This window comes from Microtus oregoni, unplaced genomic scaffold (assembly GCF_018167655.1).
Source record: "Microtus oregoni isolate MIOR12 unplaced genomic scaffold, Mior012 000041F_ref0000270, whole genome shotgun sequence".
Lineage (NCBI taxonomy): Eukaryota > Metazoa > Chordata > Mammalia > Rodentia > Cricetidae > Microtus > Microtus oregoni.
The window spans coordinates 18172120-18194122 of NW_024543208.1; the positions used below are offsets into that span (position 1 = coordinate 18172120).

At 46.0% G+C, this 22003-nt stretch overlaps 1 protein-coding gene across 5 annotated transcripts in view; it reads right to left on the reverse strand.

The window, feature by feature from the left end:
- Acsl1 (acyl-CoA synthetase long chain family member 1) overlaps positions 1 to 22003 on the reverse strand; it is a 68223-nt gene that overhangs the window by 35865 nt on the left and 10355 nt on the right. Inside the window, exons 1-2 of one of the 5 annotated variants that reach the window (XM_041632448.1) lie at positions 20215 to 20348; positions 10221 to 10447 (exon numbers count right to left, since the gene is read on the reverse strand). In XM_041632448.1, the coding sequence (XP_041488382.1) occupies positions 10221 to 10415 (195 nt within the window). In that variant the 5' untranslated portion in view covers positions 10416 to 10447; positions 20215 to 20348. Of the gene's footprint in view, positions 1 to 10220; positions 10448 to 11568; positions 11590 to 12135; positions 12202 to 12236; positions 12348 to 20214; positions 20349 to 22003 lie in introns of those variants that run through there. The other 4 variants (XM_041632447.1, XM_041632449.1, XM_041632450.1 and 1 more) reach the window with 4 other exon arrangements.

Genomic DNA, 22003 nt, shown 5'->3' on the forward strand with positions numbered 1-22003 from the left:
GACTAAGTTACAACCGAGTTCCGGGACGTTGGAGAGGACAAGAACATAGGCTGTCTGCCAAGGAAAGCTTTAAGCACAGAACAGAACCGTCTCAGGACAGAGGCTCCTCAAGTCCACTGGAGCGTACATCATACAACATGTGCCTCTCATACTGGACACAGGGCTACACGATTGAATACTTTCCCTGTTGGCTCTGGGCCTTGCTTTGGTCCCCACCCCCTTGCTCCGTTTCATGGGGTGTTTGCTCTGTGTCGTTGTATATTGGAAGTCTATAGTTTTTGTATTTTTTAGGAGCTAATAGAAAAAAGACTGCTTTGGGTCTCGGTAAAGACGTAGACTTTTGGTCAGGATGGAACTGTGAAGGCTCGTGGGATTCGAGGCTGAACTGTTATTTTATGCTATGAGATGATCAATGTTATGGTTTGAATCTGGAGTGTTACTCCACTGGCTCACGCTTTGGCTATGTGTTCTCCAGTCAGTCACTCTCTTCAGAGGGGCTGTGGAACCTTTCAAGGTGGGGCCTAGTAGACAGATGTGGGTGATGGGTAGGTGTTTCAAGGTGTATCTAGTCCCTGGTTTCTGGCTGGCTCTCTACTTCCTGTCTGTGGGAACATAAACATGAACTTCTTCAGTCCCATGAACGAAGTGCTCCACAAAGCCTTCCCTGCTGAAACTGTGAAGCCATAATCATGTCAGGACACTGCAGTGCAGAAGTAACTGAGACATCTCAACCTCGAGTGACCAAAGACTCCAAGGAATATTGGCCAATCAGAACAAAACAAGGAAATCAACAAGGACAGGCAAGAGTAAGTCTGGACCCTGAGGGGCACAGGCTGAACAGGTGTCTTTTCTGGAAATAAACTCTGGGTCTCAAAGAAAGAGACCATCATTCCAACTGGAGTATCTAAAGGTAGACTTTACTCATGCCTGCATGCCCCCAGACAGACAGGAAATGCAATTGGCGGGGGTTGGGGTGGGGGTGTGTGTGGGGACTTGTGTCCTTTCCCCATTGGCAGGAGTAAGACTTCATAGTCTCATTTGATTACCCAGCCTGTCTTAAGGTCATAAAATTCCTGGAATGCAGCAGGAGGCCTTATTGTAACAAAGGTTTATCAGTCGGGGATGGTGTGGAGGGAATTAAAAATTTCCAGGGAAGTTTTTAAAAGGTGGGGAAGATAAAAAGTTTTATAGTATTTAATAGAAAAGACTCATACTTAATATTGCTTACTTCTTAGAGACCACGTCTACAAAATTCAAACTGGGGGAGCAACCGACATATGTTGGGAAACAGAGTGATGCAGGCTGAACCCGAAACACTGAGGGTGTGATCCAGCAATCAGGGTTTCAACAAGGCTGTTGGAGATCCTAGTCCTGCCCTACAGAGAAGCAGGATCCCAGGGACAAGTCCCAAGCAGGGGAGTGGAGCCGATCAGGGCAGCACTATAGAAAGAAACCTACCATAGATAGTGTGTAGGAAAGGCTCGGGGGGGGGGGGGGGGGGCTAGAGAGAAAAGGATTTATGTGGGCTCAGTCTAGGGCAGTGGCCTGGGCAAGGAAGGCAGTGATGCCAAAAGCAATATGCAACCTGTCATTTAACAGAGAAAAGGGAAGAATTAAGGCATTGGAGAATCACAGTTCCGAGTCCAGGGGAAGTTTGAAAAGCAGACAGGATTTAGCTAGGTAGTGAGGACCACAACCCTCATGACAGGACAACCTTCCCGGTCTACTTCCCAACTCTCCAAAAACTGCTCTAGAGGGTCACTGTATAGCAACACTTTAGCTAAATCATTTTTTAGTTAGGTTTAAGCTTTTGGTGCCATCTTCAGGACTTTGGGGAAGATGGAAGCAAAACTATCAAACCAAACCTAAAGAAGTTCATTGCACTCCTAATAAAGCCGTCTTCTTGACAACATAACCTAAGGACAAGGTGTTTATTATTAGCCTAATTATTAATTAAACTAATTAGCAAAGGCTTGAAAATGATGCAGTGAGGAGATGCCAAGGAAGGAAGAAATACTAACTCTAAGGGACAGGTAAAACTGGGCAAAGGTCCCGTTGTCCTTCAGTTGTAAGGGAAACTATGATTTGGAGAAGAGGGCAGTGAAATGGGGAGAAACACTAGACAGTAAGCGCCATGCTTTGAAGTTTGCTCTATGAACGATCACAGATTCCCCTAAAAGAACCATTATCTGGGATGAGTGGGAGTGTTCCTATCCTTCCTGAATACAAATGCTACATGGAAGGGCTGGACATTCATCACCTGAGTTATAAAACTACAGCAAGGAGGCCTGCACTCTGCAGGCTGACAGCTGAGCCAGAGTGCTCAGATTTGCCACAAAACAGAGCCTTTAATTACTAGATTATCCAGGTACACAGATATATTTCTAGGAACAGCTGCTACTGAAATGGAAAATGTCTTAAGTGTGGCCCCCTAACATAACCTGCAGAAAGGAGGAGGGGTGGGGAGTGGGCTGTGCTCAAGAAATAGCCTCACATTGCAGAGCCTAATCAATCAAGACTGGAAAGCAGGGGAATTATGGGTCTGCTTCAATGTGGATATGGTTTTCCAAATTTAAAAACCAAAGACGATGAATCCAAAGCCAAGGCCTTTGCTACTAGTATATTCTCCAACATCTACAGGGTCCCTTTTGGATCAGTTTTTCTATACATTGAATTAGTAAATACAGTCGAGGTTGAATTAGGCTAAATTTGAAAGTAAAAACTCGAATTAACCCTTGAGGAATGGGGAAAGGTAGGGACAGGAAAACAGGGAGTGTCTATGTCTTCGGTGGGTCTGGAGAACCATCAGTATTTGACAGGCGGTGGTGAGCTATTCTGGCCTACCTTCATATTTGAAGTACAGCAAATTATGTCCCTGAGGATGTCTTAGAGGGGTCCAATTTTACATTGAAGTCTCATTCATCTCTATCTATAAAATGCATATCTACATAAAAAAGCAAGCCAGGAAGATAGGGGACCCAGCAGAAAGGAAGAAAAAAGAGAAGAAAAGGAAGGGGGGGGTACCTTCTCAGGAGACAACCTCAAGTTTTAATGCTCAACCCATCCTAAGGAGAAAGGCAGTAAACAGAAGCACAGTCCTGATGGTGAAGGGCCTGTGCAGCTGCTCCCTGCCAGAGTCCACTCCTCCCTGCACTACACCTGACATTTGCCATTTGGTTGACATGCCACTTCCCGGCTCACACACACTTCTTTTCAGAAACAGGATGAAACTGCTTTTCAGCGACATTAGATCTTATCTCCGAAAGGCCAGCCTGTGGGTGGCACCCCATACTCTAGTGACCTCTGAATGGCAAGGGACAAAGTATTCAAACAACACCCCTAAACTGTCTCAGTAGGTTAAGGGCAGAGGCTACAGGGCAAGGGTCATGCTTACTATTTAGCTATGGATCATTACTCCCAGGGGCAAAGACACTGTAGGCGCTGGATTTCCCAGAGCTGAGGGAGAGTGTGTGGGGCCTGTCAAGGTCAGCCACTGCCCAGTAGGGACAGGTTTGTTGACTCGGTCCCTCCTCGATTCCCTGTTTACAAGGCAGTGAAGTAGAGCTTCAAATCCAGTTAGCCTGGTGAAGAGTTCTGCAAGTAGGCTCCTCCAGACTTGCCCATGTAGCCTTCCCTTCATGTTTGAGAAGACAGGGTCTAAACAAACACTGCCGTCTAACCCTGAAAGCCCTTGACACTTTCTGAAACTAGTTCATTCTCTACTTGCTAATTTCCTGTGCTGTCTACTCTCCCAACCAGAGGATTTGTTTAGGAGAAATTGGGGAGAAGGGACATAGCGAAAATAAATTATCACTAGGAGAAAACTCAGCACACATGGCTCTGGCTAAAGGAGAAGACTGTCTATGAAGTTTTTACCTAGCCCTGTAGACCACACAAGGCACCAGGCTCCACCTCTGCTAGTAAAGGGACTGCAGCTCCAAGTCCTACCCTATGTGACTCCGCCTCTCGGATGTTGGTGCTCAGTAGGAGTATTTTGCAGGAAGCACCGAATGGTGACCAAATTGTCCCTCCCATTTGGCACTTGTTGGCCTTATTTGGGGGTGCACGTTAAAACTTAAGTAAATACAGAAATCATTTCTGTCACTTCAGTGTACATACATTTCTTGTCTAATGTGGTCTATAGCAGTTAGCATCATTTATCTGAAATCATGTATGTTTCCAGAACTGATTTACCATCATATTCCTATGCAATCGGCCTTTGCTTTCCTTGGGTATGGAGAACTCAGCAACATACCAACATGCAGACACATTGCATATTCTTTAAGTTGTTATTTGGGGTTTATTTATTTATTTATTTATTTATATGTAGACGAGTGCATCTACAGATGGCTATGAGCTACCATGTGGGTGCTGGGAACTGAACCCCAGTCATCTGTAAGAACAAGTACTCTTAACCACGAGGCCACCTCTCCAGACCCAGCATGTAGCTTTTTCAGACTAATAATCAACTTCTTTCTTTCCTTAGCTTCCCAAGATACCTGCTTAATCCTTCTGCAGCCTGGTGTTGGTGTGAAGACCAGAAGTTCTGCCCCTAGCTCCCGGTAATCCCTGCCTTGATTCAGTGCCCCCAGCCCACTGCTAATGTTCATTAGCAGCCTGACACTCCCTCCTCCCACCCAATTTAAAGGCCCAGGCATCTGCTGCATTGCTTCAAAGTCAGCAGACTCCTCATAGGAACACCTTATATTCAGGTTCCAAGAGGATGAGTATAGTAAGGAAACTATATCCAGAAAGGTTTGATAACTTATCAGAAAGCCTGTTAAGTTTCGAGAAAGGTGTTAACGTCAACTAAAGGCATGGAACACTGATGTCTGCAACCTTGCAGCAGACTCTCGGAAGAGAAGCACCCTGAAAATGCTTTCCTTCCCTCTCATCCCTACTGTCCTGTGAGGACTGCCAGCTAGAGACGTGCTCAGATGCTGAAACAGCTTTCAGAAAAATGTGTTCAGGAACTCTCTGCGTGGGTGGGAGCAGAACTGTGAGGGCAAACATTGGCGCCTCTTTATTTGACCACATTGCATAATTAGTGTTTTGCAATCAAGACCAGGAGAGACTAGACCATGGGAAACAGTGACCAGAACCCCGCAGTGACAAATGATTACGTCGATGAACGTGGCTGCCTGAAAACAGGATTCACGTGAAGATGACAGACAGACAAGAGTCTCCTCGTGCCTGGAGGTTCTTCTGAAGCATCATGGGTACTTCCCGTCCTACACGTGTCTACTAACTGCTCTCTGGTCTGCATCTACAGATGACTACAGAGCAGCACTTTTTATGCCATGTTTCTAAGTAGCTGCAGAAATAACCACATGCTGCCGTGGTCCCTGACAGCGCTCAGAATTCAGCTGCTACTTCCCCTTCAGTTAAAAAGCTTTAGTCCTCATCTTACAAGTGGCTTGGGCGTTCCCGCAGACCCTCAGGCTTGTGTCAGAGACAGCCATGGTCACTGCTGTCCAAGCCCGTTCCACGGCAGCTTCCACTCAGCTTTGCTGCTAGATGTCCACCTCCTAGCAGGATTTGATGCTGCCCACTTCAACCAGAGCTCCCTGACTCAGCACCGGTCATAGGGTTTCAAGTCCAAAAGGGCATGGCCATTCTTTGGAATCTCACCATTGTTACCTTTACAGGCCTGTACTTGTTTTATTGCCACAAGTCTGGTGTGAGTATGTCTTCATAAAAATGTATCTCTTGTGTTGAATTAATTACACATACACACATACACACAGGTAAGGTTGGAAATGTGGGAGAGGGCTCCTACCGACCACATGGGAAATCTCAAGGGCTTGCTGAATGGATGCAAGTCTGGCAGCTGGATTCAGTGAGTGGAGGAAGACTCAGGACTTACACACCCTCTGCATTAGACTTTCTGGAACATGTGATTAACACGCTAAGAAGAGTCACTAGTCACATACAGTGCAATATATGAATGTGTAAATTTCAACCCTTCACGTATGAGGGTCACCAGCTAGCATGCATCCCAAATATTGTATCATTTACTTTGAAGCGAAGTCATCCAACTTGGAAACCAGATGAGTTATACCCAAGGAACTTGTTCTGCAATTTAGAAGCTATGGATCCAAACTTGGACCCACATCTACTAACAAGATTAGATAATCTGCTATATAGTCTGTGGTTCACTCACCAGAAGCAAATTCTACCCTAAATTCTGACAGTCTAAAGATTGTTTTAGAAAGGGTAAGGACTTATAGGCATAAATTTTTATTTGTTCTAATTTATTCATTTCAACAGCTGGAGAAAACATGAGTTCCCACTGACGTTCTTTATGACCTAGTGGTAGCCTTATGCCTTTCCAAACTAACTTGACACATAAGCCTCTCAGTGCTAATGTCACACTTCTCTTTTCTCTCTGCTGCCTCCTTCAGGAATTCCCATGGATCTCACCTGCGCCATACAGCAGGTTATAGCCCAAATCCTTTGAGCCTCAGAGGTAGGCACACACCCTCAGCAGTATCAGATTCCTCTCCAGTCACATCTGTGTCCGGCCTAGGAGGGCTGATTCAGGTTGGACAGAAAAGCTGGTTCTATGCCTTCCTAGGCTCTCCTACAGATGTAACCACTGAATTCTTAATGGTTTCTGATTCTGTACCCACAGAGTTTAGCCGCCATTTCTTATCTTTCTTTGATGGTTTGTTTTGTTTTGATAGGCTCTTGCTATGTAGCCCAATCTGCCCTCAAACTTGCGACTCTCCTGTTTCACTGCTAAAATTACAGGCCTACATATTTGGTTTCAGAAAGGCCTCCCCTCCTGAGTCCCAAGGCTCCAGGCACTGATCCTTCAGATTTACTGGACCCTCCCCCTCCAACCTTCCTTTATCACAGTGATCCACTCTCCTTCCCAGAGCCCCAGTCTTAACAAACCAGCAACGAACACATCACAGGCCAGGCAGGTGTGTCTTCTAAGCAGGGCTAGGCAGGGACTTCACTTAAGCTTTTAGACATAAAATGTGGAGGTTAACAAAGTCAGACGAATATATCAGGGCTGTCAAGTCTCTATCTTCCAGGTCCTTCTTGTCAGGCCCAAAGGAAACTCTTTTCCCCAAACTGGTGGTCAGACAAAGCCAGCATTCCTCAGGAACTGGTGAAGCCTGTTCCCTCTGCCAAAGAAGCCATTTCTCATATCACTGGTAGAAAGGACAAATGGCCATCTGTGGTGACTATTAGGGTACCCAAGTGCACACTGGTCTCCAGCCTCCCTCAGTGTCACAAGTACCTGTTAGACATTTCAGAGTCTATCTTGGCACCCTGGCTCTCCTCATCTCCCCCTTCCCTAGACTTCTGTAGATCATGGGCTTCTCTCTCCACAGCTATTCATTCTGCTATTCCAGCTCTGCTCTCTGTCTGTCTGTCTGTCTGTCTTCCTCTCTTTTACCCTCTTTGTTCCCCTTTTGCCCTCTCTTAGCCTCCATCTCTCACTCCTCCCTCCCCCTCTTCTCTCATTGCCAGTCCCAGCCTGCGTCTACATTCAGTCCACTACTTTCCCTCTCTGCTCTGAACTCTTCCAGATGTCTCTGGAAGTTCTCTCCTTCGTACCTACAGTAAAACACTTTCATTTGACCTATACCCGAGTCTACACTCTTCTCAGCCTCCACATGTCTTGATGCTTCCCTTGGGCCTGGCTGCTAACCAATAAAGGCTTCTGGTCACTGTCACCGCTGTGAGCAGCATCTTCACTAAGGGAACATGAGGAAATCAAGCTCGGCAAGCAAGGGCAGGTGAAGAAAATAAGCAATCTGGTATATCAAGTATGGAGGGAGTTTAAAACAAAACAAATAACCCACCCTCACAAAACCTGTTTTCACATCTGTTCAAAGTGGTGGAGCAGCAGAAGCGTTGATCTGCAAGCAGCAAGTGGGTGTTCCTCCTAGCCCCAAGGGAGAGGTTGGTCTTTAGGTAACCAAGGCTCACAGGTTGGCTGCAACTCTTAAAATACAGCCTAATTAAACCATCCTCAAAGTTTCAAGATCCTGATCCCAAGCCTTTCCTGATGGGTCCACAGAGATATAGTCACATCCTTCCTACCACCCTGAGTGGCCACAGGAAACTTGAAGATGGAACTTACACCCAAGTCTTGGCTTGGTACTATACAAACCAGAGCCTGGAAACCGCTAGGGTGTGTGGGGAGGAGAAGCATCCAGACCAAAGTGTGGATTTCTCATCGTAACATCCATGTACATTTTAGAGAAAAGAAAGTGATGGAAACGGGAGGAGTTGGGAGGAGCAGGGTAAGGAGTGAACAGCAGGTGACCAGTGAGTGGTACCCGTTTGCTTTCAAAGCAGGAAAACACAACAGCCCCAAAACTGTTGCCAGGTATCAGTAACACCGTAAGAAATCAGTGCTATTTGTCTGTCTTGCCAACAGAGGCCCGTAGAAAAATGCTCCCTATAATGTGTGCACAACTACTGAGTTACCAGACTCCAACTACGTTTAAACTTCAAGCTTTATATTTCAATTTTATAAAGCAAAGAAAATTCATTATTTCTAAAATCACTGAATTCTGAAACTCAGACCTAAATCTATTTCTTATAAACAAAGAGAAAAATCAGAACTCCTATGTACTGAGTAGTAAAATTATAATTTCAGTGTTGTGCTTATCTGTAATCTTAAGCTGTTCTTCATGGAACATGTATAATTATTTTACTAAGGAACAGCCACTGCATGCTAAGATGGAACTTTAAAAAGCACACAGTGAGGGCTAAAGAGACAGCTCAGGGGCTAAGAGCACTTTCTGTTCTTCCAGAGGACCCAGGTTCAGTTCCCACACCCACATGGCAGCTCACAACCATGTACAGCCCCAGATATGACATCATCTTTTGGCCTCTGAGAGCATATGGTATGTGTATATACATGCAGGCACACACTCATACATGTAATAAAAATATAAATAAATCTCTTTTGAAAAACACATTGCAGGTGTCCTCACAATGTCTCCTCTGGTGAGAATTGGGAATTCCTAAGAGTTCCTGCTGAATTATTGGTGTCTAAACTCTGTATTTGTCACCTGCCCTTTTGATAGTGACAACAATGGTACCAGGTGCCAGGCAGAAGAGAAGGAACGCCACAGAGCCACACCCACTCTAGGGAAAGTTGAGTCCTCAACTGGAGTGTGGTAAGCTGGGTGGAACACCATCACTTCCCCATGAAAATGAAGCAGAGAGCCCAGCTTTGTCAGAAGGCAGCCCTTGCCTGTATCCGTCACATTTGGTATATTTTAAGAATTTCATAATCAGCGAAGCCCAGAACTTGTTTAAAATAAAAACCCATTAGTATCACAAAGCTATTAATCTAGCCAGGGCTTTCTGCAGGGAGGCACATTGGTCTGCCACAGCGACCAAAGTGGGGAGAAGCTGGGGGACCTTTCACCTCTCCAACTAGAAGCAGCGAACGTCTGTGTTTCCCAAGCTCTTTCTGTGCTGAAAGTAACAAATTCTGAGAGCTAATCCTGACCAGGGCGGAGGAGCAGCTGCACTGAGGGTGCTAAGAGAAGTGCCCTGGGGACTGCAATCAATCACACGTGTTTCTGTCAACTTCGGGAAGAGATCAAGGAAAGGAAGAGGAGACAGGAGCGCCAAGGAAGGATGTTCATGGAAGGGTCTAGAGGCTTCTTACAACATCCCACCCATATTCCTAATCACACATGATGGCTGTCGTGTGCATGGCTTCTTCACAACAATGCGGTACTCAGCGCGAGCACAGATGCCTCCTGAGGGCCGGTTCTTCGTGCCTGTCCTCAACAGCAGCTCATCTGCTGTTAAGTGCCAATTCAGCCTTACCCTGCATGAAACCACGGAGTCCCTTTCAATGGGGTGAGAATGAGTTCTACAGATCAGATGTGCCCCAAATAAAACTCTCGGGACCATCTGGTGACTCTACCCTACTGAACCAGGTTTCGTGTTCTCTTTTTCTCCTGGTAGACTTTTCTATTCCGACACGGAGCCTGCACAGGGAAGCTCAGTGTGATTTCTGGAACTATCTTGCGTGTAATGCTGGAGAGACAACTAACCTACCGTATGTTATCTGTTCCCGTGCCCTGCCCTGTAATTTACTTGGCTTCTGCATGGATTAGCTACCAACAACTTCTCTTTAGAAACTGTCCTCAAAGACACATAAATGAGGTTAAACTCTTCAGAGAATATGAAGCAAAAGCCCACAAGGCAGGCTGGGCCCACCCCCCACTTACCGCTACTTCCACAGATTGCATGGAGAGGTCACAGGGTGGCTTCAGAGCCTTAGGTCTCGTGGCGTACCAGAAAGTGGTGAGCGCGGCAAAAGCTCCAAAGCCCATGAGTGTGTTGGTTGGAAGCGTACGCACATACTGCCGGATGTCAATCAGCTCTGGCATCCGAAAATACCGAAACAATTCGTGGACTTCCATGGTTCTGTGCTGGTGATTCCTTAGGCAGAATTCTGTTAGGAGAGAAAGATGCCAGGTTCACTCCAGGGGGCAGAACAGATCTCCAGAATGCCCACAGGCCAAACATTTTAGTGGCATGGCTTGCCGCTCAATCGAGGCATTACATCCACAGTCTAATGGTCCCACAGTTAAATTTCATTTTCCTGGTAACACTTTAGCCATTTACTTCTATTCCATTTCTCCATTATATTGTATGTAAGAAAAAATTTCAATAACGCCATTAAAAATGCTCAAAGAAGTCCGGGTGGTGGTGGCACACACCTTTAATTCCAGCACTTGTGAGGCAGAGGCAAGCAGATAGCTGTGAGTTCAAGGCCAGCCTGGTCTACAAACAAGAGCTAGTTTCAGGATAGGCTCCAAAGCTACACAGAAACCTTGTCTCAAAAAACCAAAAAAAAAAAAAAAACCTCAAAGAATTCTTGCCATAAAATGCTCAAATGACTCAAAAAAGAAGGAAATGACATCTTTTGTTCCCTTCTACCTAATCAATCATACCCTCATGGTCAAGGCTAACAGGGATAATATGAGAAAGAGGTGTGAAGAAGCCCAAACCACCTAAGGGTCAGGAGGTGCTGCTTCTGCCAAAAGATTCCAAAACAAGTTTCCCAACTGGTAAAACAGACCAGCCTAAATTTCAACATGTCTCTCAGCTTCCCTGCAGAAGTAGTCATAAATGTCAGGAGATCCATAATTGGCTGTTCCAGTTAGATCACTTTCGTTTACAGTCCCCAAGATATTATACCTAAGATGAATAAATTAATCAGTGCACATAAACTAAAGCAAACACCAGAAGTCTGGAGAGGAGTTATGGAATTGTATTTGAGAGAAAGGAAAAAGGTCCTAAAGACTACACTCTGGAACCAAGGCCTGCCTTGGCGCGCTCCTGGCTGTGTGAATAGCTTCTTTTGCCTTGAACCCTGGTGTGCGTCTCTGTGAGTGGAGATGAAAACAGCACCCCTTCCAGCGAGCTTTCAGTCCCACTACAGGATTCCCAGCAGCCAAGGATGGGGCCGCACGCAAGAAACTGCTCAAGAAATGTCAGATGCTATCATTTCCTCTACCAAAGCACTCTGAGCTCAGAATACACTGTTACTGCGGTAATAAAAATGCTTACCTACATTTCACAGAGCCAGAAGAAGAAGCCAAGATACACAGAAGAAAATTAGATGAACATCAATATATACCAAAGCCCCGAATTGCAGAGTATAAGCAATTTATATAGAGACGAGTCTAAAATAATTAAGTGTGCACTAGAGAACAAGAACAGCTCTAATTTAAAAGCTTATGAATGAATGAATGCCCCCAAGGCTGGCACACGGCAAAGGAAGAAATGGGAACTGAGCCGGGAGACTGCACTAACCTTCTACAGCAATGCAACAAGTGCTCACTCTGCCACTAACGTCAAACAGCATGCATTCCTTTGAAAGCTAGGGCACAAGACTGAAAACATTTTCTTGAAATCTAGAGATCACCTTTTGAAATCAAAACTATACTATTATAACTATTTCCCCCACAGAGCAACAGAGTATCAAAGCTGCTATTCTGAACCAAGGATATGACAAGACCCAACATAATAATATGTTTGCTCAGCTTGTTCAGACTTGTGCTATCACAGCTCGGGGCATGCACACGCGCGCGCGCGCGCACACACACACACACACACACACACGTGCACACACACCTACACACAGATCTCTAGGTTAACATGACAGCAGAGAAAGAACAGATAGGCAAGAGTCTTCAGGTTTTCATTCTGGAAGGAAAGCAGCCGTGCCTACTCACCATCTGTGCCATGGACAGCTGACTGCTAGGTGACACACCACCGTGCAATCAGAAAAGGGCAGTGAGGATGGGGGTGTGGTGGGGGCCAGGGCAGCTCGGCGGCTGCTTACCAGGCCTGCCAAGGTCTTTCAGGGCATTAGTCACACGCCAAGTCCTACCCTGCTGCCCACTGGGCTAAAGGTAACTAGCAGACACAATCCATACTTGACTTCTCAGGGGAACAGAGGGTGGAGGATGGGCCAATGAGGAGCTAGCAGTAAGTCACCCCACTGCTCCACCCATGGGCAGGGACCAGCATCAGTGAGCGTTGCTGCCAGGGGCAGTTCTTCAAACAGACACTGTTTTCATTTTGCTCAGCTTCCCAATAAAAAAAAAAAAAAAGACAATGGATAAGTTTTTTTTTTTTCCAACCACTGAAATGAAGTATAAGATACAGGGTTGTGTGTCTAACCACCATGAGACAGCTCTGAGAGAAAGATACCAAAATACACTCGGAGAGTATTTGTTCTCAGTGTATTCATAGGAGCTGAGCTCGTCCTGTCCTGCATATCTGAGCACCCAGGCTGTGCCACTGTGCTAGGACCTGGGAAGACAGGGCAAAGGACCAAGTCAGCCTTTCAATGGATTAACCATCTAATGAGGGACAGAATGGAATGAGCAAAGTCCACTGGGCATCGAGAAGGGCCCTTCTGAGAAATAGTGCCTACGCTGAGACTTCAGGATAAGCAGATAAAATCAGGCCCAGGTCCTATTGGCAGCGGTCACTGAGACTGCACAAACAGTATTATAGCTTGGCATACACACCATCTTCCTGATCTAACATGCAAATCTGCCTCACTTCCAATCATTCTATTCCACTTGTCTTCACTGCCCTTCACCATTCGGAGTCTGAAGAAGCATTATCCATCCCTTGCCCTCTTCTCTCCTCAATGTCTGGGGAGTAATTTTCATAACATCTAGATTGTGTGGATTTATAGGAGTTGAATATAGCAGAATTACATCCTTGACTGAGACTACCAATTCATCTCTAAACAAACAGAGGCACACACAGGGGACTAACTTATCTATTTTAAGCAGTGGCAGCCAAGATAGAGAGTGCATCGTGCAAAGAAAGTTTAATAAGGCTGGGAAGAAAAACGTTTTAATAATCTTCTGAGACTCATATATTAATAGCATGTATGCAAGAACATGGTATTAGGTGCTGATCTGTAATGCTAAGCATTTAAATCCACCCAAATTCACTGGTAGCATTATAAACCTTTCTTCAGTTCAATGCTGTTAAGGAAAAGGTAGTCAGATATTTTAAACGTGGAGGTGGGCTTACAGTCAAACGAAATGAGACACTGTAAAAGGCCATTCTACGACGATAGCTACCATATTTAAGATTCAGTCCTCGATAGGTTTTGAACACTTCCTAATAACTGGTTAAAACTACAGGACACATTGTGTTCTTAAGTCAATGATATTCTGTTGGGAATTTTCTAGGATTTGTTTTCAAAAACAAATTTTCATATCAGCATCTAGCAGAACTTTTAGCTCAGGCACATACATCACACGGCTATCTGCTAATAACATGATTCAGTTGGCTTAAAGTCTTAGGAAGACACATGTCTCAGTATAGAACACACAGACTTGCTGACGGCCAGCTGCTCTGTTGGCTGCAGATGCTCCTGTGTACCCCTCCTTCTCTGCTTACAGAAAGTGTGTGCGCTGCTGCTGCTGCTGGCTCAGCAGTTAAGAGCACTCACTGCTCTTCTAGAGGACCTAAGTTCAGTTCTCCAGCTCCCGCACTGGGCAGCTCACTATCACCTATATCTCCAGCCCCAGGGGACTTCACCTTGTTCCGGACCCCACATACATGTAGCATACAGAAATACAGTAGATGGTAAACCGAGATACTTTAGAAAAGGGTTTGTTCAGCTGGCTTGTCTGAAACGCTGCCAGCACTAGAGTCAAGCAGCAGTGACAGGACACTACTAGTCAAGGGGAGGCTTACAAACAGAGCAAATGGCAAGAGTGGAGGATGCCTAGGTACATGTGGGCAGAGACAGGCAACACAGGGGAACAATGAAAACTGGGTAGCACAACTGTCAAAACCCAGAGACACCAGCACCCTCTGCCCAAGCTTTGAAAAGAATCACCATTTAGCTGTACTTAGAGCTGCAGGGAGTTTGTCATATTCTGCATCTCACTAGAACACCACAATAGTAAAATGACCCTGAGGAAAACCAGAGCCAGAAATAGAAAAAGGCTTCTCTGGGGTGTCTGTCAGAACGAGACCCTAACCTGACTCTAAACCCAAGTCATATGGATGGCTCTTCATCTTGGCTGCCCCGACCTGCTCTCTGAGAACACATACATGGTTAGCTGCACACGGACTTCCAGTCCCCTTTAGCTGCTCTAAGTTAGGAACTATGAGAACAGGACAGAAGGGTCCTTCTAGCTTGGTGTTAGGAGAACCTCAAATCTGAAGCCCATGTGAACTCTCCGTGTCTTACATAAATGCTACCTACCACTGATCCTGTCTCCCTGGCCTCTGCATGTGGGTTCCATGCCCACTGTACACAAAGGTGACTCTTGTGTTTGCATTATAAAAAAAAAAATAGTTCAGAGCCAGAGGTGACCCACAAGGGCATCATTCCCCTTAGGGACACTGAGGGTGAACACACACACACACAAACACACACAAGTGCACACGTGCACAAGCACCTGCAATTCTGCAAAGTAAAATTCTTTAACTTACAGTAGCATTTTATTCTCTCCAAGTGATCTAGAGCCTTGTGTTTCTCTCCTTCCGCCGTTCCTCGAGCTTCCGCCAATATGAGTAACAGCAGTTTGATGGAATGCTCTACTAGGAATGCAGACCTCAAACAAACCCACACAAATTGCACACTTGCCTGACAGCAGCAGCGAATTGAGAAGTCCTGACATCTTTCCTTACTGCAGCAAGCCAAGCTGGCACGATGCTGCCATTCCCTGCCCCACCTCCTTCCCCTAACACAAGAAGCTATTTACAGGGCTGAAAGTGCCCCCTTTGTCCTGTACTAGCTGGGCAGAGCCCAGGCCCCAGGAGGAACAAGAAAGTGGCAGCGAGGCCATTTGCTGCTCTTTCAGTCTGCCACTCTGGAGTCAATGGAGTCGTGCTCCTTAACCCGGCCTGGCACACCACCTAAAGCTAGATTTGTTTAAGCCACAGCCTAGGAACCAATGCCCCGAGAGACAAGAAGAGTCGCCAGCAGAGGGGAGGCAGGGGCTGCTGGCCAAATGCCATACCATAGGAATCTCCGACATGCTCAGTTCTTTTGGCCCATTCCATCAACCCAGAGAACTACTTGGGTGACCCTGGGATCCTCTGCACAAAGATAACGGGATCCACAGAACATCCATCATTGTCACACACCACGTTAGGGCTTTTCCTCTCAACCAAGTATAATGCACCTTAGACCAATGGGGCTTTCATTTTCATTTAAACGACTGATCCCGTGGATGAACAAGTTAATTTCCAGGAAGGGTTTAAAAGGAGAAACAAAACAGAGATGTCTTGCTTTTAAAAACTTGATTTATGAAAGCCAGAGTCAAGCTGAATACTTCTATACTCAGGCTTCTTGCCCATTCCACCCAAAGTTCTCAGAGGAGAACTGAGCACACAAAACATTTAAAAGCAAATACAATGAGGTGCTCAAATACAATGAGGTACTTATTTTATCCAGTAAGAGTAAAGGCCATAATAGTAGGCTGTAGGTCACAACAATCACATATGCAATACCCCCAATAAAATCTCCCAAATATAGTACATTAACTTGAAAAGATAAAATTTTAGCGATGCGGATGGGACTGATCAAACATCTGTTCATAATAATCTCCATATTCATTAAACTCATATATAAATAAGCCAAGTGACAAACTAAATTACTTTGGAAATACTACGTAGGCTTGTCTATCTATCTATCTATCTATCTATCTATCTATCTATCTATCTATCTATCTATCTATCTATCATAGAGGATCTTGCTATATAGCCAGGCTGGCCTCAATCCTCCTGCCTCAGCCTCCCTAGCAGAGTTCTGGAACTTCAGAACTATACCACCATGCCCAGCTCTGAGGCATCTTTTCAGACCACCTTTTTGGGTTCCACAGTTTTCTGTGAAGTATCTTCATATTCTTCTCTTGAATTTAACTTACTTTAATTGAATGATTTTGAAATCATGTATGCATTTATCACTAACCCCCCCCTCCAGGTTACAGGAATACATTTGATTATGGATCCATATTTATAACCTTGATTGCTTTAAAGTGATGTTCAAAGCCTCTTACAGCAATAGTCAACATTTCTCTTCAGAAGGTCAAACACCAAAAAGGAATTAGCTAGCGTGTGTTATTTTTCTATGCATTACAAACAGCCCATCCATTATTTGACAAGATCCCAAGACTGGCGTCAGGAGCAGGTGTTTGCTCTACCTGTCGGCGCTCAGATGGTTGGCCGTACACCTCACACGAGAACAGTGATGGGTTTCTCATATGAAGACTGAGGAAGGGACTGGAGGGAACCCTGCCCTTGGAATTAAGAACAGAATCACTTCCTACTTAGAGAAACCATTAGGCAAACTGAGAAAAACTAAGACCTGCTCTTGAGACTTGGAACACAAACACAAGGGGGTAAATCAAGGCAGCTGACAAGAGACCGTGGGCCTGAAGGGAAGCTGCACGACCCTTAAAAGGGTGGGGGGACAGAGACAAGACAATAAGAAGCAACACCCTAGTTAGGTCTAACACTACTGACAGATGAATCTGGAACCAACTGACAGAGTTAAAGCGGCTAGGAGAGGGGAAGGAAGGTATTCGGGGACATCAGTTGAGTCACGATTTTTAAAAATTTATTATTTTTATTTTATGTGTATGAGTGTTCTGCCTGTCTGTCTGCATGGAGGTATGTGTGCCATGTACATGCCTTGAGCCATTGGAGCCATCATGTGGGTGCTGGGAACCAACCTGGGGGCCTCTGGAAGAGCAGCCAGTGTGTGCTCTGAACCACTGAGCCATCTCTCCATGCCCGAGCTCCACCGCTAAGAGTCAAGTGCCCGCTGAGAACTTACAGTGAGCGTATCGAGCCCCAGACTATGCAATTACACACAAGGCTAAATGTGATCTTCATCATGACCTTTCTTTACTGCATGAGGTGATTATTGCCAAAAATCCAAAGAACAGGACATCCCCTGCTCCTGTTCCACTCAAGAGAAGATGCGTAGTCAAAACCCCGGCTGAAGTCAAGGTTCTGGACTTCTGAGTGGTCAGAGCTGTGACCCAGGTGAAGGAACTAGAAGCCAGGCAGGGGTGGGAGGTCATAATGCTAATGACAAAAAGCCTTCACACACAACACTTTAAAAGCCAGTGTCTGAACCCAAATGCCCATCTCAGATGAAGGAATAAGAAGGCTGTGGTGTGCATAGGCATCTATACAACAGATAAGCATTCAGCCTTTTGAAGAAAATCAGGAAAACAGCACAACAGAGGTGATATGAACGAGTGTAGCAAACACCCGTCTAAGTGAAATAGGCCAAAGGAAAGGACGAACGTGATCTGATCTATATGAGGCATGCGGGATCGGTGAACTGCGGACAGAAAGTAGAACAGAGGTCACGGGGGGAGGGGGGGCTGGGAGCAGGGTAGGGAGACGGGAGATGTTGCCCAACAGCTGCAGGGGTTTGTATGGGGCCATGAAAAGTATGGGGCTGACGGTGGTGACGCTTGCACAACTCAACTCAGTGCCACTAGGCAACTGCTCACTTCTAAACAGCTCAAAGGCTAACTCTGACCAAAGGGAAATTCTAAATGATTTATAAAAAGCAGAGATTTGGTAAACAACTGGCAATAAAAGATAAGGCATTGGAGAGCTGAGTTCTGGGGCCTGATGAAAAGTGAGCCGGTGACAACGCCAGAGTCTGAGACTGGGAGGTGGTCCCCGAAGCCTTCGTCCACGGAGAGCAACAACACAGGAGCAGGTGCCACAGTGTACTGCTGCCTCAGTTTCCCCTCTGAGCACATGTCCCTGCCCTTTACCCACCCTCCCAGCCTTTGCTAAAGAAAACCTCCCCTCCAGCCTGGGCCTGCTCTGAACCTCCTTTCGTCACTGGCTCCCTTCCCCAGGGAGGCCTGTTTTCTGATGTCCAAATCCTACCTCAACAGGCCAGAGGGAACTTTCTCTAACAAATTCTTACAGCATGGCCTCACTGATAAATAGCTCATCCTCCAAGCGAGCTCCAGGATACTTCTTCTGTGGCCTTTGAGAGGTACTTGGTACTTCCTGCTCTACACTCCTGGTCGGTGGTACTCGCTGTAGTTTCTTCTGCTCCTACCTTGGTGCTTCACATAGGGCCCAGACCAAAACAGGACTTATTTACTGAGAATTTCCCGCGGAGTAAGTGACCCTCTGAGATGCTTACTATGGACTTACTGCCATCCCTAGAAGAGACACTTATAGACAGTGACTCTGAACAGGACAGAGCTGTCCAAGGTGTTCCCAAACTTCAGCAGGCCTCCTCTTCCTCCCATCTGCAGAGTCTCATGTCCCTATGGCAGAGAGTAAGTTCCATGGGCCCGGTGATCCGGAGCAGCTGGAGTCTGCATAAACGTGTCCTCCTGCCCACTCCCACGCTATTTTCTAGTTCTCCAACCATTTCGCTTCCTGAGAAGTTAGTCAGCACCAACAGAACAGTCCTAGGGCATATAGGGGAGGGGACTTCCTCATCGGCTTAAGATGGGCAAGGCTGCCCACAGCAGCACAGATTCCATGAGCAAGGAAGAAGGGAGGCTCCCAGGGTGCGGCACCAGGTGAGTTTTCTATGAGAAAACAGCATCCGGCAAACCAGAGAAACACTGGGCTTCCCACCCTGGAGCTTGAGCAGCACAGGGCGGTGGTGAGGAGAGCATCCTCCAGACACTGAGAAGGCTGGGTGGGCGGACCTCTGGCTAGAGGACCTGTCCAGCATTCCCCGGAGCACATGTCAGTCACAGAGCCAACACAACAACTAGCTCTCTGCCCCCTCCCTGCCCACACAGACACAAAGGTCTGTCTGTCTGGGGACTCCTAAGGAAGACGCCTAGGTCATGTGAAGGCCTTTATGTAGGACAGCAGGTTAAACCTGAGTCAGATGGATTGAAGAAGATCCCTAAGGGAAGCAAGATTATTCCATTTGTCCTCATATTTATTTAATACATAGATGAATAACGTCTGACAGGGGGCATTTTCATCAGTGGTATTGCCTTTAGTGAGGCGCTCAGGCTCTTGTAAACAAACCACATTCCTGTAAATGATACTAATGGAACTCACTGGGTCAGGAAAACACAGCAAAATAGGAGAGGGGCTAGTTGGAAAGAGGAAGGGGATTAAAGGGAGTGGGAAGGAGACAAAAGAGGGTAGGAGGAGTGGCTACAATTACAACATATTACATACATGTATAACAATATCATAATAAACCCATTACATATAATTAACATAAGCTAATAAGATAGAATATTAATTGACTTAACACTGTCCTATTTCTGCACAGACATCTTAACAAAGCAGGCATGCTTACCGACGAAGGCTAGGGAAGAAAACGGACTTGGACAGAAGGGGCTGCCTCAGTCAGTCAGCTCCAGTGGACAGAATGGGTAGACACCTAACTCTTCCTAAGCAAGCAGACAGAAGAGGCTTCTGAAGTTAAACTTCCTGTCATCGGCTGCATCTGACAGGGATGTTACATCAGATGATACCTGACCCAAGGATGAGTCCTCGCTACGTCTACGAGACTGGAGGTTGAGGAGGATGACATCTCGGTCTCACCATGTTGGACAACATAAGTACAGCCTGCTACTGTAGCAGGTAGAGGAGAAAATAAAACTCCCCTGGCTACGAAAATAACCCACAAGGATAGACCCTCCACTTTACAAAGGAAATCATAGGTAAGGAACTCCACCCTGAGAAGGGAGAACAACTTACCAGTGAAGGGACTCCCTGCCTCTTACCATAGCCAGGGCTGGATCCCAGGTAGGTAAGAAGCATCTTCACTGAGGGCCTGAAGAGAGGAGGAGGGAAGGTTCCTGTGTTTCAGAAGGGGACCTAGCCAATCCTCGAGGTCCCTTCAGGTATTCTGCCCAGAGCCCATATCGTCCAGTAGTGACTAAGGAATTACACAGCACAGAAATGTGGCAAGAATCCTGGGCTCAAATGCAAAAGCATCCCATTCCAGGTACTGGCTGTGCCCAGACGAGCTGTGTGGTCAGGAGCAGGGCCTCTGCCAGTGCGAGCTTTATAGTATGTACAAAGGAAGGAATGGGAATGGCAGAAAATTGCTTCTCTTTGTGTCAAGAAGGCCATGGGGGCCCCTGCAATATGAAAAGATGGTGGAGTCTTCCTGTCACCAAGATCAAATCAACAGGTTTCCACCTACACCTTGAAACCCCAGGTAACAGGTACTGGAGGAAAACTTTAAAGCTACCAATTCTCAGGTGGAGAGATGGCTCTGTGATTAAGGACATATCAAGTTCTGTTCCCAGCACCACCTGGAACTCCAGCATCATGAGGATCCAATGTCTCTGCCCTATGTGGACATAAGCAGCCATCTACACACACACACACACACACACACACACACACACCACACCTCTTCCCTCTGTGGAATCAGCAGCCACCTGTATATAATCACACACAAACACACACATGCACACATACACACCACACCACAGACACACACACACACATAATACCACACCTCTGCCCTCTGAGGAATCAGCAGCCACTTATACATAATCACACAGAGACACAAACACACACTCACACAAACACACACATGCATACACACACACACACACATCCCTCTGGGCCTCTGTGGACACTGGCAGTCAGCTGCACATACTCACATACAGGCACACAGACACACACCACCTCTGCCCTCTGTGGACATAGGTAGTCACCTACATACACACAGAGACACAAAGAGATACACAGACACACACACACACCCTACAACCTATGAAGAAAAATAAATCAGAAAAATCTAGCAGTTCTATGGTAGTAGGCCATAGAACTTGGTGTTTAAGTATTATTATTATTATTTTTTAAAGATTTGTTTATTCTGTATACAGTGTTCTGTTTGCATGTGTGCCTACAGGCCAGCAGAGGGCACCAGATCTCATTACAGATGGTTGTGAGCCACCATGTGGGTGCTGGGAATTGAACTCAGGACCTTTAGAAGAGCAGCCAGTGCTCTTAACCTCTGAGCCATCTCTTCAACCCCCTTAAGTATTATTCTTAAGTATTAAGTAATATATAGTAGAACATAGTGCTTAAACATTATTATTTTATTATGTTTTACATTTGACTCCCCCACCAGCTTTTTAATTATAAATGCATAACACAAAATTTGCCATATCAATTCTCAGGATAAATAAGATATGGCCAGGCTCAGGTTGGTTAATGTTCTTTTGTATTTAAGTATTTTCCAGCTGCTACACAAGGCTTTAGACTAACCCGCCCTATTAAGGAGTGACAGATGGGCTATAAAGCTCTTCCAGAAAACACAGCTAAGCCTTCCCTGTCTGTCCTGAGCTGGGCCCTGACGCAGGCCCTCGCCAGCCCTCTGAGCAATTTCCACGCAAGTGTCCTTTCAGAGAGGGACTCACTGCAAACCAAACAATACCCTGCACATTGGAGGGAAATAAAATTTTTTCATTAGCCCTTTGCAAACAGCAGGTCACTGCCAGGAGGATGAAGCCCTAGCAATGTTTCC